We start from the raw sequence: 15,707 nt of genomic DNA on the forward strand, positions 1-15,707 counted from the left end.
TGAGAGAGAGAGAGAGAGAGAGAGAGAGAGAGAGAGAGAGAGAGAGAGAGAGAGAGAGAGAGAGAGAGATACTCAGCGCTCAGCGGACTTGAGATTGATGGATGTGGTGGAATTGAAACAGTGAGAGGTCTGAGAGGTCTGAGAGAGAGAGAGAGAGAGAGAGAGAGAGAGAGAGAGAGAGAGAGAGAGAGAGAGAGAGGTCAGCTGACTGACGACTCTGGATATTAGTTTGTCCTCCGGGGAGATACTTTTATACAGTATGCGGTGAGTAGCTATTTAGGCTTGTAAGTTGTATTCATTTTTATCGGCTACTAGAATGCAGTGGTGTAAATTAACTAAGCACATTTACTCAAGTACTGTACTTAATTAAGTACAATGTTGAGGTATTTTTATTTTTTTTTTACAAATATTGTACTTTTTACTCCACTACAATAATTTGAAAACTTTAGTTACTAGTTACTTTGTAGATTTGTATTATTATTACAAAATATACATTACCCACTTCAGCCCTACATTTTGGCCATTTGAAAATACCCGATCTACAAGCTCACAATGTGTCATGATGTGACTCATTGTGAGCTTGTAGATCTGCTATTTTCAAATGATTTTCATACATTTTACACATTTCAGAAGTTGTGGAACGGGACATTCTGCACCCATTTTGAATTCCGGAATTGTACGTATAACAGAGTATTTCTACATTGCAGTATTGATACTTTTACTTATTTTTTATATTGTTTTTTTTAAATGTCAGCTTGTGACAACCACTGCAGTTGACGTTTGTTTATACTTTAAATGTCAAAGGTCATGACCAGGCTTGATCCAGTAATCACCATTTTATGACATTAAAAAAGATATGACGCGATGTGAGCTTGTAGATCTGTCATTTATTTTTTTTAATCTAGAAATAAAATGTGGAAGATTTTTTTAAACATTCTAACAAGACAAATCTGATACGGGGCTCCCTGGCACAAAACATTTTCAGATGTGTGGATTAGGGACAGATATTCATTTTCAGTAAATTCAATTTACTCAAGTACTGTACTTAGGTAATTCTTTTTGGGTATTTTCACTTTACTGGAGTCAGAGACAAATATTACACTTTTATTACACTACAATTATTTGAAAACTTTAGTTACTAGATACACACTTTGTAGATTTTGATTATTATTACAAAACACACATTACCCATTTCAGCAATAGCCTAGTATATACTGTACCATTTGAAAATAGCTGAAAATAGCCGCTCTACAAGCTCGCGATGCGACGCATTGTGAGCTTGTAGATCTGCTATTTTCAAAAGATCTGTATACATTTGAAAGCTTGTGAAATGGGACATTCTGCATAATGAGTACTTTCTAGTTTTGGTACTTTAAGTACATTTTGATACCAACACTTTTGTACTTCAAATTCAAGTCAATTTTGAATTCCGGACATTTACTTGTTACAGAGTATTTCCACGTTGCCAAGTAAAAAAATGTAAGTACTTTTCCCACCACTGATTAATGTACATTTGCTCTCTTTTCCCCTCAGGCTGTTTCTGTTGGGGATGTTGTGCACGGTGGCCTCCGGTGCCCAGGTGGTGTCTCTCTCAGACATATACGGGAGCCTGCAGTCGCCAAACTTCCCAGAGCCTTACCCCAGAGAGACAGGGGTGCGCTGGAACATCAGTGTACCGGAAGGTTATCGCATAAGACTCTACTTCAGCCACTTTGACCTTGAACCCTCATACCTCTGTGAATATGATTATGTCAAGGTAAGACCAAAGCGTGCGTGTGCGCGCGCGCGCGCGTGTGTGTGTGTGTGTGTGTGTGTGTGTGTGTGTGTGTGTGTGTGTGTGTGTGTGTGTGTGTGTGTGTGTGCGTGCGCGTGTGGTTTAATTCTCATCCACATCTCATTTGGACCCAATCAAAATGTAAGACACTGAACAACTTGATGAATTGAATACATACATGTAGGACCTCAATGGAAGCAACAAACAAGCCTTTTTGTGTTATCCCTTTAGCGTCATTGTATAATTACCATAAGCCCACTGTACTTTCTGCGAACTGTAAGTTAGTGACTATTATAATTAATATTAATGACCAGAACAGTTCTAACAACTCATTTTCTATCCTTTTTTATCATTGATGTCCCTGACTATGAACTGCACAGGTGCAACCACTGGGCCTACTGGTTGCGTAGTAAGTTAGTACAGGTGGTTAGTTGCACAGAGCACAGAAATGGAATTGATAGAACGGGCGTGTCTTCTGTTCTTTTTTCCGATAACTTTGTGGTTCTTTAATGAGATGTATTCCAGTTAGCATCACGCCTCACGCTTCACATTTAAATGCAAATGACCTCGCTGGGCGCCACAGCAACGCCACACCGCAATGCACCCCTGGCAACAGGACCACAGCAGCTGTCAGATACAAAAGAGGAACAGACGACCGTTTCCCTACAATGCACTGCTTTCTTTCTGTCTCCCTGTCTGAGTGTGTGTGCGTGTCCGTGCCGTGCATGCATGTGTATGTGTGTGTGTGTGTGTGTGTGTGTGTGTGTAATTAATTCTCAAACCAAATGAACTCAGATTTGTTTAAATTTCAGTGAAAATAAGACCGCTTTCCTTTTTCTTTAAATGGCCCTTTAATTGTGTTGGTGAGAGAAAACTGTCTGTCTGTCTGTCTGTCTGTCTGTCTGTCTGTCTGTCTGTCTGTCTGTCTGTCTGTCTGTCCTACATAGACAAACCTGTTCCACCAAAACCACTGTTGTACAGGATTAGATAGTGAAATGATTTAGTAACATCAGAATGATTGTTGATATGAAATACAAACCCTAGTGATGGACTTTGACCTTTAAAAAAGGACATGGATTCTTGATCCAACATTTTCACACATGGTGAGAGACACCCCATCCCTGTTTTCAATATGTTCTTTTCTTCTCTGTCCTCATTCTGTGTCATCCCCTCTTTCTTGAAAGAATGACTATTCAGATCATAGGTTTCACTCTCTCCACTAGCTGTTTTCCCCTCAACTATCAGACAGTTGTAGAATTCTGTACTACATCTAACCTAACAACAGAAATCTTCCTGTGGCACAAAAGCATCAATTTGGGGCTCCCTCACAATATTTGAGAACCACTGTTTTTGCACATAGTAGACCCCTGTGTGTGTGTGTGTGTGTGTGTGTGTGTGTGTGTGTGTGTGTGTGTGTGTGTGTGTGTGTGTGTGTGTGTGTGTGTGTGTGTGTGTGTGTGTGTGTGTGTGTGTGTGTGTGTGTGTGTGTGTGTGTTGTGTTTCTTATCTGAAGTTCTCTGACAGTTTGTTTAAATTGTGAATGTCAATGAATGGTAAGTTACTCAACCCTACGTGCTCACGCATGCACACCCACTCACCCACCCCCACACACACACACACACACACACACACACACACACACACACACACACACACACACACACACACACACACACACACACACACACACACACACACACACACACACACACACACACACAAACATTGATAAGACAGTGTGTTTGTGTTAGAGTCAGACAGACACAGAGAGACAGACAGGCAGACAGTTCTATCTGTATCTGTGTTTTAGATAGATACCTTTTTTATTCCGCGTCCAGAGGCGGGACAGCAGTTAAGGTTACATAGTTAGAGGTAAAGAGTAAGACAAAGAAAAGTATCACTGCAATGCCAATCAAAAAAGTGTCCATTTCGGTCAGTGCAAAAGCGTGAAAAGTGCTCACAGTGAAAAACAGCTCAAAGAACCCCACCCTAGGAATGTCCTTAGAGGTCAGAGTTTTTGAAACATCTATTTATTCCAGGTTAAGTTACGGTTGAGTTACGGTTTTGTATGTTGAGGATGTGTTTGATTTGTTTCCCTGGTCGTGCAGGTGGAGGCAGACGGGGAAGTGTTAGCTGTGTTCTGTGGCCGGGAGCAGACAGACACTGAGCAGGTTCCTATACAGGGAGACACGATCACCTCCCCCCGCACCTCTCTGTCTGTCCTCTTCTCCTCAGACTTCTCCAACGAGGAGAGATTCACCGGCTTCCTGGCTCACTACTCTGCTGTGGGTAAGAATGGATGGATGGATGGATGGTGTCGTGGAATTCTGGATCAATTAGTAATTGATGAGGCAAGAGGAGTCGGAGACAATATTCTAGATAGTGATGGTTATGCTTTAATGTTCATATATCATGGGGAGAAGTATGTTAGACACCCAGTATGACACAGATGGGTGGTAAGGTAGTTCTGCCAACGAGCACAGAGATCAAATCATAGTTATACTAGCTGCTACAAGGACAAGCTGAACCATAACAAGACAGGCTATACCAAAACTATAGGTACCAGGCCTAAATTCTTCCTTAATGGAATGACAGACGGACGGACGGACGGACGGACGGAAAGACAGACAGACAGACAGACAGACAGACAGACAGACAAATGGGTGGACTAATCATATGTTTGATTGGCTGGTCCCTGTAGATGAGGATGAGTGTGGTGAGAGGAGTGATGAAGATGCTGTGTGTGACCACTTCTGTCACAACTACATTGGTGGTTACTACTGTTCCTGTCGCTATGGATACCTGCTGCACTCTGACAACCGCACCTGCCGAGGTACCACGCGCATGTGCGCATTGTGCATGTGCATCTACATGATTTTCTCTCTGTCTTTTCTCTTTCTGCGGACTGCGCCCCAGGCCAGTGTAATAACTGGATGGGGGGCGCAGTAAACATCCTGAACCTAAGACCTAACCTATGTGTTTTAATTGCATGTGTATGAATGTATATAGGCTCTATTCGATGACCGATGCGGAGGAAGAGGAGGGGGGGGGGGGGGGGGGGGGGGGGGGGGGGGTAACACTTGAGCTCTCAGTGACTGTTTGAGCTCAGTTGACTTTTCATGGATCAATAGCTCCAAGCTTCTTAACTCTGTGCTGGTCGTATGGTCATGATGAGATTAAAACCATTCTGAAACTTAAGTGTAACTCTGTCAAAAATATCACAGTGGTATAACAGAGAACTCAGATCAGATATATCTGATATACTGTAAGATCTCATGACATCTAATGCGTGTTTAATCATTCATATTAATCATTGAAACAGACAGCTGAGAGAAAGACAGTGTAGGAGAGAGACAGGAGACAGGACAGTGGGATTTGATCCTACACCCGCAGGGTTCTGAAACAGACAGTACATTTGGTTTTAGACAGTGGTGTAAAGTAACTAAGTACATTTACTACAAGTACTGTACAATTCTGGGGTATTTTTTACTTTACTGGAGAATTTCCAATTTTCAGTACTTTTACTTCTATCTCAGAGGCAAATATTGTACTTGTACTATGATTATTTGAAAACTTTAATTACTAGTTACTACTGTATGTACATTTTGATTATTATTACAAAACATACATGAACCACTTCAGCCCTGTATACATTTTGGCCATTTGAAAATAGCCGAACTCGATCTGCTGTTTTCAAAAGATTTCTATACATTCGAAAACTTGTGAAATGGGACATTCTGCACAATGAGTACTTTCTACTTTTGGTACTTTATGTACATTTTGATACCAATACTTTTGTACTTTTACTCAAGTCATTATTTCATTCTGGACTTTTACTTGTAACAGAGTATTTCTACATTGCAGTATTGATACTTTTACTTAAGTAAAAACACTTTCCACCACTGGTTTTAGAGATTGGTCAGCTGGTTTCGGAGCAGTATGATTATTGTGTAGGAAACACGATTTCTTGGCTTGAAGAAGCAGAGTTAGTGTAGTTAGTTAGGATAAGACCACTGGAATGTGTAATGCTGTACAGTATGTGGGTGCGTGTGTGTTCACATCATGCTACAGTATAGCCCACACACATAGCTTATTTGTATTGTCAGACTGGTCTATTTGTTGTGAATGGGGTCAGGGGATTATATGTACTGTGTTCAACTTCAATGCTTTACCCAGTGTGTGTGTGTGTGTGTGTGTGTGTGTGTGTGTGTGTGTGTGTGTGTGTGTGTGTGTGTGTGTGTGTGTGTGTGTGTGTGTGTGTGTGTGTGTGTGTGTGTGTGTGTGTGTGTGTGTGTGTGTGTGTGTGTGTGTGCGTGCGTGCGTGCGTGCGTGCGTGCGTGCGTGCGTGCGTGCGTGTGTGTGTTATCTTCTTCTGTTTCATGTCAGTTGTCACGTCTCTGACAAATGACTGATAAGTGTGTGAGTGTGTGAGTGTGTTAATACGCATGTGCAGCAGTTGTATCTCGTTTGACCGTAATGTAACCTTCTTTTGATCAGTGTTTGTTTGGATCTATCATGTATTGCGCTTTTTGTGCAGATACAAATAAAATAATTCAAGTGTGTGTGTGTGTGTGTGTGTGTGTGTGTGTGTGTGTGTGTGTGTGTGTGTGTGTGTGTGTGTGTGTGTGTGTGTGTGTGTGTGTGTGTGTGTGTGCACGTGCGTGCGTGCACACGCATGAGTATGTGTGAGATAATGGATGTTCATTACAGTAAATATTTACAATAAAAATGCTTCAAACTGTGCAGGAATGTACAGACTGAGACAGACACACACACACACACACACACACACACACACACACACACACACACACACACACACACACACACACACACACACACACACACACACACACACACACACACACACACAGTTAGTTGAAGTCTACCAGCGCATCCCAGAATTCTTCTGGGTTACCAACGCTATCATAGCATTAACCCTTCCCTCTGTCTATGCGTGTGTGTGTGTGTGTGTGTGTGTGTGTGTGTGTGTGTGTGTGTGTGTGTGTGTGTGTGTGTGTGTGTGTGTGTGTGTGTGTGTGTGTGTGTGTGTGTGTGTGTGTGTGTGTCTCGTGCGCAGTGGAGTGCAGTGACAGTGTGTATGGGGAGCGTGTGGGTGCTTTCAGTAGTGCAGACTTCCCCAGGCCGTACCCTAAGAGTTCAGAGTGCGTTTATCGCATCGAGCTGGACGAGGGATTCAACATCAGCCTGACCTTCGATGACACCTTCGACGTGGAAGATCACCCGGATGTCACATGTCCTTATGACTACGTCAAGGTCTCACGCACGCACGCACACATATGAACTTTAGCTTGGCGATTAATTGTCATACAAATAATTTCAATTGAACATTGAAACATTAAAATCACACACCTGTTTGGGTTTTAGACTTTGTAAACCAAAATTGCACAATGCAGTCTGAAATAAACAAAGAAATGACTGACAATGATCAATCAAAATAGATAATGTACTATGCCAAAATAGGCTATATTTAATCATGTTATACTCAAAATGTGTTTACAAAATAGATCTACAAGGTCAGAGCGTGTCGCATCGCTCACACACAAACAAACACAAAGCAGCAGCAGTTTCAATATCTCTTCCTCTGCCTAGCAGAGATAATAATAATTATCATCATTATTATTTTTTTCTCTGTATTTTTATGCTGATTTTTTAACTGTTTGGTTGCTACTATATATGTCTATGAAATTAATTCAAGGACCCCAACGGAAACAAGTCCGCAAGGACTTTTTTGGTCGGACCTTTTAGACAAAATTATTATAAATGTAACTGTGTTGTTTTACGTTCTTTTGCCTAATAACATTTTCAATCAATCAATCAATCATTATAATGATAATAATAACAACACTAGTGTTGTGTTTTCAGATCCAGACTGGAAGTACAGAGTTTGGTCCGTTCTGTGGCGATCGTTCTCCAGGTCAGATCCACACCGGTAGCCATCAGGTTGTGGTTGTGTTCCATTCAGATAATTCTGGAGAGAACCTGGGATGGAGACTCACATACACAGCCCAGGGTCAGTACAATTGCTCACGCACGCACGCGCACGCACGCACGCACGCACGCACGCACCCACGCACGCACGCACGCACGCACGCACGCACGCACGCACGCACACACACACACACACACACACACACACACACACACACACACACACACACACACACACACACACACACACACAGTACAACTATACACTACTACTGTATGAAAAATAATAATTAATAATAAACTTATAACATGTATAACTTGTATTAACAGGAAGTCAGTGCCCCGTTCCAGAAGCACCAGCCAATGGTTTATTGAACCCTGTCCAATCAGAATACACCTTTAGAGACCACATCCTGGTCACCTGTCTACCTGGATACAGACTAATGAAGGTGACATACACTCGCGCGCGCGCGCGCACGCACGCACGCACGCACGCACACACACACACACACACACACACACACACACACACACACACACACACACACACACACACACACACACACACACACACACACACACACACACACACACACACACACACACAAGATACAAAACAAAATTCAAACAAATGATGGAAGCTGTGTGTATTGCTCTCTCCTGTCTGTCTGTCTGTCTGTCTGTCTGTCTGTCTGTCTGTCTGTCTGTCTGTCTGTGTCTCAGGATGATGAGTATATGGATCATTACCAGTTAGATTGTCAGAGAGACGGTTTGTGGAATGATGCTGTCCCTACGTGTCAAAGTAAGGACAACTTATCCCCTCTACTATATCTCTACTGTCTCTACCCTGTCCACTGATTCTCTGCTGCTGTCTCTATACCCTGTCAACTGTCTCTGTACTTGTCTCTATCCTGTGTACTGTCTCTGTACGGTCTCTATTGTCTCTACTGTCTCTGTACTGTCTCTATCCTATCAACTGTCTCTGTACTTGTCTCTATCCTGTGTACTGTCCCTGTACTGTCTCTATTGTCTCTACTGTCTCTGTACTGTCTGTCTCTACCCAGTTTATGTCCACTGTGTCTGTTGTGTCTCTACTCTGTCTACGGTATTTCTCACTGCACTGTACTGTCGTAATATCATAGTAGGAGACTTTCCTTACATCAGGTGTTTGTTATTATAATTATAATAATTATTTGTATTATTGTTATTATTATTATTATTATTTAGTAGTAGTAGTAGTTTCCATCGAATAATTTTGATTTAAGATGTATTTCATTGTTGTTATAAATAATAAATAAATGTCATTTAGATGGGTCGTGGGTTGTAGTGCGTGCCTGATGACATACAGTAGATGACAGTCTGGTTTCAGGATTTATTTGCTGTGGGGGGAAAAGTTGCATGTTTCACTTTTCAAATCTACTTCTCTTCTCTTCTCTTCTCTTCCTCTCTCTGTCTTCATTCCTTAATTCTAACTCTTTCTCCTCCCCTGTCGCTTCCTCTATTCATCCATTTTCTTTCTTCTTTCCTCCTTCCACCCCCTTTTCTCACAATTTTGCCTCTCCCTTCTCATCTCTTCTCTGTTCTGTCCATTCTTTCCTCTCCTCTCCTCTTTTCCTGCCCCTCCAGAAACAGAATCGGGGAGGAGCCAGCGGTCTCTGCCCAGCATTTTAACCAATCGCGTCCTAGATAAGACTGATTGACAGCAGCTTAGGACCAATAGGCTCTCATCACTGAACTCAGCTCCACAAGCAGAACAGAGCAACACGTCAACATTATTTACATGTACTGTGACTGGATGAAGACAGAGGGTGAAACATGTTTGTAGTAAAATGGTAGTTGCCCAACAAGACATTTAGGCTCGCTCTCATTCCATCACCTTGGAAAGTAGATACTGAGCGAACTTTCCTTATTACAGTAGGTACATGCTTTGTACCGAAAGGTACAAGGTTTCCATTTGTCAATAAGTCCTTGACAAATGGAAATATTGTATCCCAATAAGCAGCCATCCTTACTAAATATGCAACCTACCTTCGAAGCTTCCCTGCAAATGAGACAGAGCCTTTATCTCTTAATTAGATGTTGCATTATGAACCACTGACCTGCAAAATGTGAGTGTCAAAATAATAATTTGTATCAATTATTTTAGACATTTCACAATGTGCCACAATTGGACCATAAATGTATTCAAAAAATAATAATCTTCCTCTGTTGTTGATACAGTATATTTTTTATATCAAATCTGTCACTCAAAATATTTATTTTCCAAACCCAGATTTTTCATGAAGCCTTTTCTTTTTGTATCAGTCAGTTTTTAAAACAATTTGACCAGAACTTGCATCATCAGCAATAAAATCGAAATCCTTTTTTTTTTACAAAAATCTGAATGTTCATTTTGTGTGTCTGTATTCTCATCCCAGTGACCTGTTATACATAGATCTTATTTCAAGATCTCCTTTTTTGGATTATATCTCTTGGGGACACAGGTTATAGAATCAGGCTAGTGAACTTCTGGTCACTATAGCCTGATTTCCGGCGGGGGAAATCTGGTTGAATAAGAAGCATTCTTCCTCCCTCCCATCGAGGTTCCTTTGAGCAAAGCACTTAACACCCAGTTGTTATTGTGGGCCTGCTCAGCAGCCAACAGTAGAAGACTGTGGTTGTGATGGGCCACCCCCCAGTGGCCAACAGTAGAAGACTGTGGTTGTGTTGGGCCACCCCTCAGTGACCAACAGCAGAAGACTGTGATTGTACTACTAGGCAGTTCCCAGTGGCCAACAGTAGAAGACTGTGGTTGCACTGGGAACCTGCCAACCTTTTCTGGATCAATAAAGGTAAAGGACTGCTCTGTAGGACATTTACAACTTGATCCTGTATTAATTACTTGCACTAATTTGCGTATTGTGCGTTACTTCAAGTGTTGTTTGCATAATTGTAAAATAACGAAAATCCCAGGAACTACTGGAATGTTCAAATGGAGGACTAGTGGAAGGTCTCTGGCAGCCTTCTAAACAAATGAACACAAAACAAAAAAGAATAACAGCAACGACAACAACGACCATATTTGAACATGTCCGACCTTAATCATCACCATCCAGTGATTTCACTCAAGTCAACATGCATTATGGTTCTGCGCCTATGCACAACCACATGTGTGTGTATCACAGCTGATAAACACATCAAACATGTTTGATGTGTTTATCATACTGTACATAACAGTATTTCATTCGTGTGTTGCTATGTTTACATACTGTGTTACATACTACATTGTAGTTTCTCACGATAGCAGACATTCTAACACGTCACATGCTATCATTCACTGTAGGTATGACCCAAATGATTGAATATTTGATGAATTAGTGGATGGAAAATTCATCAAATTAAATCTTGATAACAGAATGATAGGTTTAGTGATGTTATGTAGGCCTACTGCAAACATTTCTAATACTTTACTTTACTGCTTCACCAAAATGTGAATGCTTGCCTTAATTTGTTCCACATTTTAAAATGCAAAGTTATGTCTTTGACTGCTAGGTAAATATTTAAGCAGCGCTGTGTTATCAGCTTACCCTGCATTACATGTGTTATTGCGATATCGTGTGTGTATATCCATCCATCCGTCCATTCATCTTTTACCGCTTATCCGGCACTTAAAACATCTAGGTGGATTACGGGTATACTATGATAATGGGTAAAATATAGTTTAGGAGGCTTGTGGTGAAATGCCCCTTTAACCCTTAGCTCTCCATCTGACTGCTGCCCTAGTTTCGCAACTCTGTAAAATTGTGATTGGTTGCCAAACCAGAGGCAGTATAATGTAGAGGAGACAGCACACTCTTGTCAGTTTAGAATAGCAAATATGAAATTAAAGGCTGTTATACTCGTAAGACTTGTGCCTTTTACAAGATGGCCCGTGTTAAAATATTTTTCGCCGAAGAAAATGTCTTCCTGTCTCTTTCTCTCTACAGTGGTGGATTGTGGGAATCCAAAGGAGGTTGCCATGGGCGAAGTGGTGTTTGGTAGTCATGACAACAGCACATATTTTGGCGCTGCTGTGCGCTACATCTGTAAGGAGGTGTCTCCTCTACAGCCACACGTCAACAGTAGGACTCCTTTCATTGTTATACCACAAAAACAGCTTCAACTCTTTCAGCTATACACATGTGATTGTTACTCTACCTATACACGCGTGTGCGTGCGTGCGTGTGCGTGTGTGCGTGTGTGTGTGTGTGTGTGTGTTCTAGGTACCTATATCTGTGGGGAGAGAGGAGAATGGACCAACTCAGATGTAGGAACTAAACTTCCCAACTGCCTACCTGGTGAGACTCTCTTTTTGATTGATTGATTGAATTTATTAACATTGCGAGTTTGCAAAAAGTACAGATGTACAGTTACACAATAATGTTAAAAGGATAACACAAAAAGCCCTGACGGCTTGTTTCCATTGTGGTCCTATGTATTCAATTCATCAAGACATATAAAGAAATATACTGTAAAGACATACAATACTATACTCACTGATATAGAGCTGGAGACAGGTGGACAGACACACAGACTCAGGGCCATATTTTGCGTGACTTAAATCCACGTCTTAGGCGGTAATTAAATGATACCGCCACCATCTTATGCGCAATACCTATTATGCAAGTTGTGCTGAATGCAAACACTTAAGGAATAAGACTCACCAGCATATTTTAGGCATGGGGGACTGTTCAGGGTTAAGGGCGCAATGCGATATCTGCTATTTTGCACCTCGACTTAAAAAGACTCACCGCAATATGTGGTCAGACCACGTCTTAAGTGCAAAAAGAAATGTTTGGTTGTAAGGACACCGGCAGTTTAACTAATCCGTGCTCAGTCAATTCTGAACCGATTATTACAATTTAAAGTTCTCTATAATCTATGAAGGGTCTATTTTCATTAGGTGCATGATTGTTTTGTCTCTCCATCAAACGATATCAAGCGAAAAGGAAACAGCGGCCGGTGACAGCGCACGTATTACGCACGTACAGTATGGACACACAGCCTTACTCACTCCGTTTCAATCCATCCGATCTTAAAAAACTTGTGTTCCACTAGGTGGCATCTCATCTCCATCCTTCATTAATCCAATGAAATAAAATAAAGGTTTTCCAAGCTGTTTTTAGCTTAGAAGTGGAGTGCTTTTCTTCTCCTTTTTCTCTCATGCGCCTCTCTCCATTCCGGAATGGAATAGAAGACCGCTCGTTCCAAAACACCCTCGCCCCGGGTCTAATCCGCCGGCCTCGGTCCGCGGAAAAAATGGGGCGAGTGTGTTTTTGGACGAGCGTTCCGGTTACCACCTGAATGCTGTGCTCGGAAATAATATGAATACTATTATGGGGATATTATCCTATTACACCTAGGCTGCATAATATATTGGAAATGACCGAAATAAATATAATAGCAGATGACTTTACTGTGTAATATGGGTGGCTATTTTTATTTATTAAAAACATACATAATAAACTGAAATTGATTAATGAATCCCCTCCTGGAGGGCCCCCTTGCGTGGTCCTGTATATGGGTTCTTATAACTCAGCAACCCTCGGCAAATTACGCCACTGCTTGGAGATCAGATATTTTGGGCAGCAGTAGCTTGTCTCTTTGGTCCTTTCAATGTGAGCTTTGCTCTCACCGCTTAACGCTCGGACAATAGCACTGCGTCTTGCGCTGATCTTAAAGGGAATGGCAGAGGGTACTCTGATTGGATTGATTAAAGTAACGCCCAAACACACCCATGACTGGCTGTTTTACCGCATAGCACCTTGGCGCAGTGGGCAGATTACCGCACCCATAATAGCAAAATGGCATTGGTTACGACTCCATAAGACCTCGCGCTAACTAAGACGTCCTTAATAGAGCCCTCAAGTGTCTATCCGTCTCCTCCTGTCTCCTCAGGGTGTGGTCAGCCGTGGCGCTCTCTGCCCAGTGTGAGGAAGCGTATAGTGGGTGGACTGAGTGCAGAGGCCGGCCTGTTCCCCTGGCAGGTGCTGTTGAGTGTGGAGGATGTGTCCCGCGTCCCCCAGTACCGCGGCTTTGGTTCCGGGGCCCTGCTGTCAGAACGCTGGGTCCTCACTGCCGCTCACGTCCTGAGGTCCATGCGGAGGGACACCAGCGTTGTCCCCCTCGACCCCCAACATGTCCAGGTACAACCATGTCCTCTGTATCAGAATCCACGCCAGGAAGCAGAGAGGGAGACACTTTATTCTATTGTGTTATTGTGATTCATTTTTTATTTATTGTGCTGTTCAATAACAAAAAACATTGGTGCATGTTGGTTTTGTGTCATATTGTGTTGTTGCTTGTTGACTCCGGTCAACAAAGTATTTAGGGCTTAAGTGGTTAAATGTGTTGATCATATGCAAATTTCTCATCTTTATGAATAAATATGGTACATAACGTTTATTTCTTCAAAGAAACTACATTCTTAGGTATGGTATGTGATAAACAAATTATTCAGTTATTTTCTGTATTTAATGTTGGCCGTGGTCGGATAATCTCAATCCCATAATAATTACCATAATCTGTGTTGTTTTGGTGTTGTGTTGTGTTGAGGTGTACCTGGGTCTGCATGACACCAGAGACAAGCGTCTGGCAACCAACCGCACTGTGGAAACCATCGTGCTGCACCCGCACTTCCAACCCAGCAACTATGACAATGACATCGCCATGGTAAAGCTGAGTGAGGCGGTGGAACTTAGTGAGCTGATACGGCCAGTCTGCCTCCCGCCCCCTCAGAGCAAGGTGACACCTTTCCTCTTTTCAGATGAGCATTACAACATCGTATCCCATTAGAAAGTTACCTCACCCTAGAATAGAGCTCCTCTTTCTTTGTAACCCTTCTTGTCACCTTCTTTTTGATATATGCTAGTTATACTATGCAAATATATGTTGGTAACTTGTTTGCAAATTATATATTTTTTCCTTTTACCAGAAATGCTAAGAATGGTATTTAGATGGTATGTTGTTTATACAGATGCCAGGTTTGGTGTCCTAGTTTCATGGAAAAACAAAATACTTTTTCTTTGCACTCTACTTACATGTCCATTTACCCTGTTATTTATTGAGTAAGGTTCATGCAATTTACTCTCATCTTACACTCATATTTATTATCTATTCATCAGTGGACCACTGTTCACTACATGCTGATTCAGAACCACAGTAGCTCTTTTGATAGTTTTCAGCTCACCAACGTCATAGAATTAATTTCATAGGGGAATTTAACCTTCACCTCTTTTCTTTCCCACCACAGGAGGGCCCCAACGCACCCTTCCCCAACTCCCTGGGGCTGGTGGCAGGGTGGGGCATCTCCCACCCCAACAACTCCTCTGCTTCCGCCTCGTCATCGTCACCAGCTGACCCTTTCCTGCCGTCCGACCTGGGTCTGACCTCTGACCTCCTGCAGTACGTCAGGCTGCCTGTGGTCCCTCAAGCCGAGTGCCAGGACAGCTACAGGTCGCGCTCCACGTCCTACAACATCACCAGCAACATGTTCTGCGCTGGCTTCTACGAGGGGGGGCAGGACACATGTCTGGGGGACAGTGGAGGTGCGTTCGTCATCCAGGACGAGGTCAGCCGTCGGTGGGCAGTGCATGGGCTGGTGTCGTGGGGAGGGCCGGAGGAGTGTGGGAGCCAAAGAGTGTATGGGGTTTACACCAGGGTGGCCAACTATGTGGAATGGATACAGAGTCACCTGGATACTGACCCCTAGTGGTGAGTCTGGGTTCCAGCAGCAGATAATGCTAGCATTTCACTGACTATAATGACATCACTACCAAATCAAACTGCTAACTCTAATAAACTCTACAGTTTCTCATTAATACAATGCAGTTTATAGCTTTGGGGTTACATGTGAGAGTATGTGCAGAATAAGAAGCAAAAAGAAGCATGACTTTGAAAACACCATTTTATATCCCTGAATTCTTTGCTACACTCCCTATTTAAACATTATTATTTTGATGGT

General features: G+C 42.3%; 1 protein-coding gene across 1 annotated transcript; it reads left to right on the forward strand.

Moving 5' to 3' along the window:
• Positions 1-259: 259 nt before the first annotated feature.
• Positions 260-15,455, forward strand: masp1 (MBL associated serine protease 1; the record flags this gene model as incomplete). Its single annotated transcript, XM_084064696.1, has 13 exons — positions 260-264; positions 1,534-1,756; positions 3,883-4,063; positions 4,476-4,607; positions 6,855-7,051; positions 7,661-7,808; positions 8,057-8,175; positions 8,450-8,528; positions 11,692-11,826; positions 11,968-12,042; positions 13,643-13,890; positions 14,300-14,488; positions 14,997-15,455. 13 exons carry the CDS (start codon positions 260-262, stop codon positions 15,453-15,455), a joined length of 2,190 nt encoding a protein of 729 aa, XP_083920822.1.
• Between the last annotated feature and the right edge of the window lie 252 nt (positions 15,456-15,707).

Source organism: Gymnoscopelus microlampas (assembly GCF_963454915.1).
Source record: "Gymnoscopelus microlampas genome assembly, chromosome: 8".
Classification (NCBI taxonomy): domain Eukaryota; kingdom Metazoa; phylum Chordata; class Actinopteri; order Myctophiformes; family Myctophidae; genus Gymnoscopelus; species Gymnoscopelus microlampas.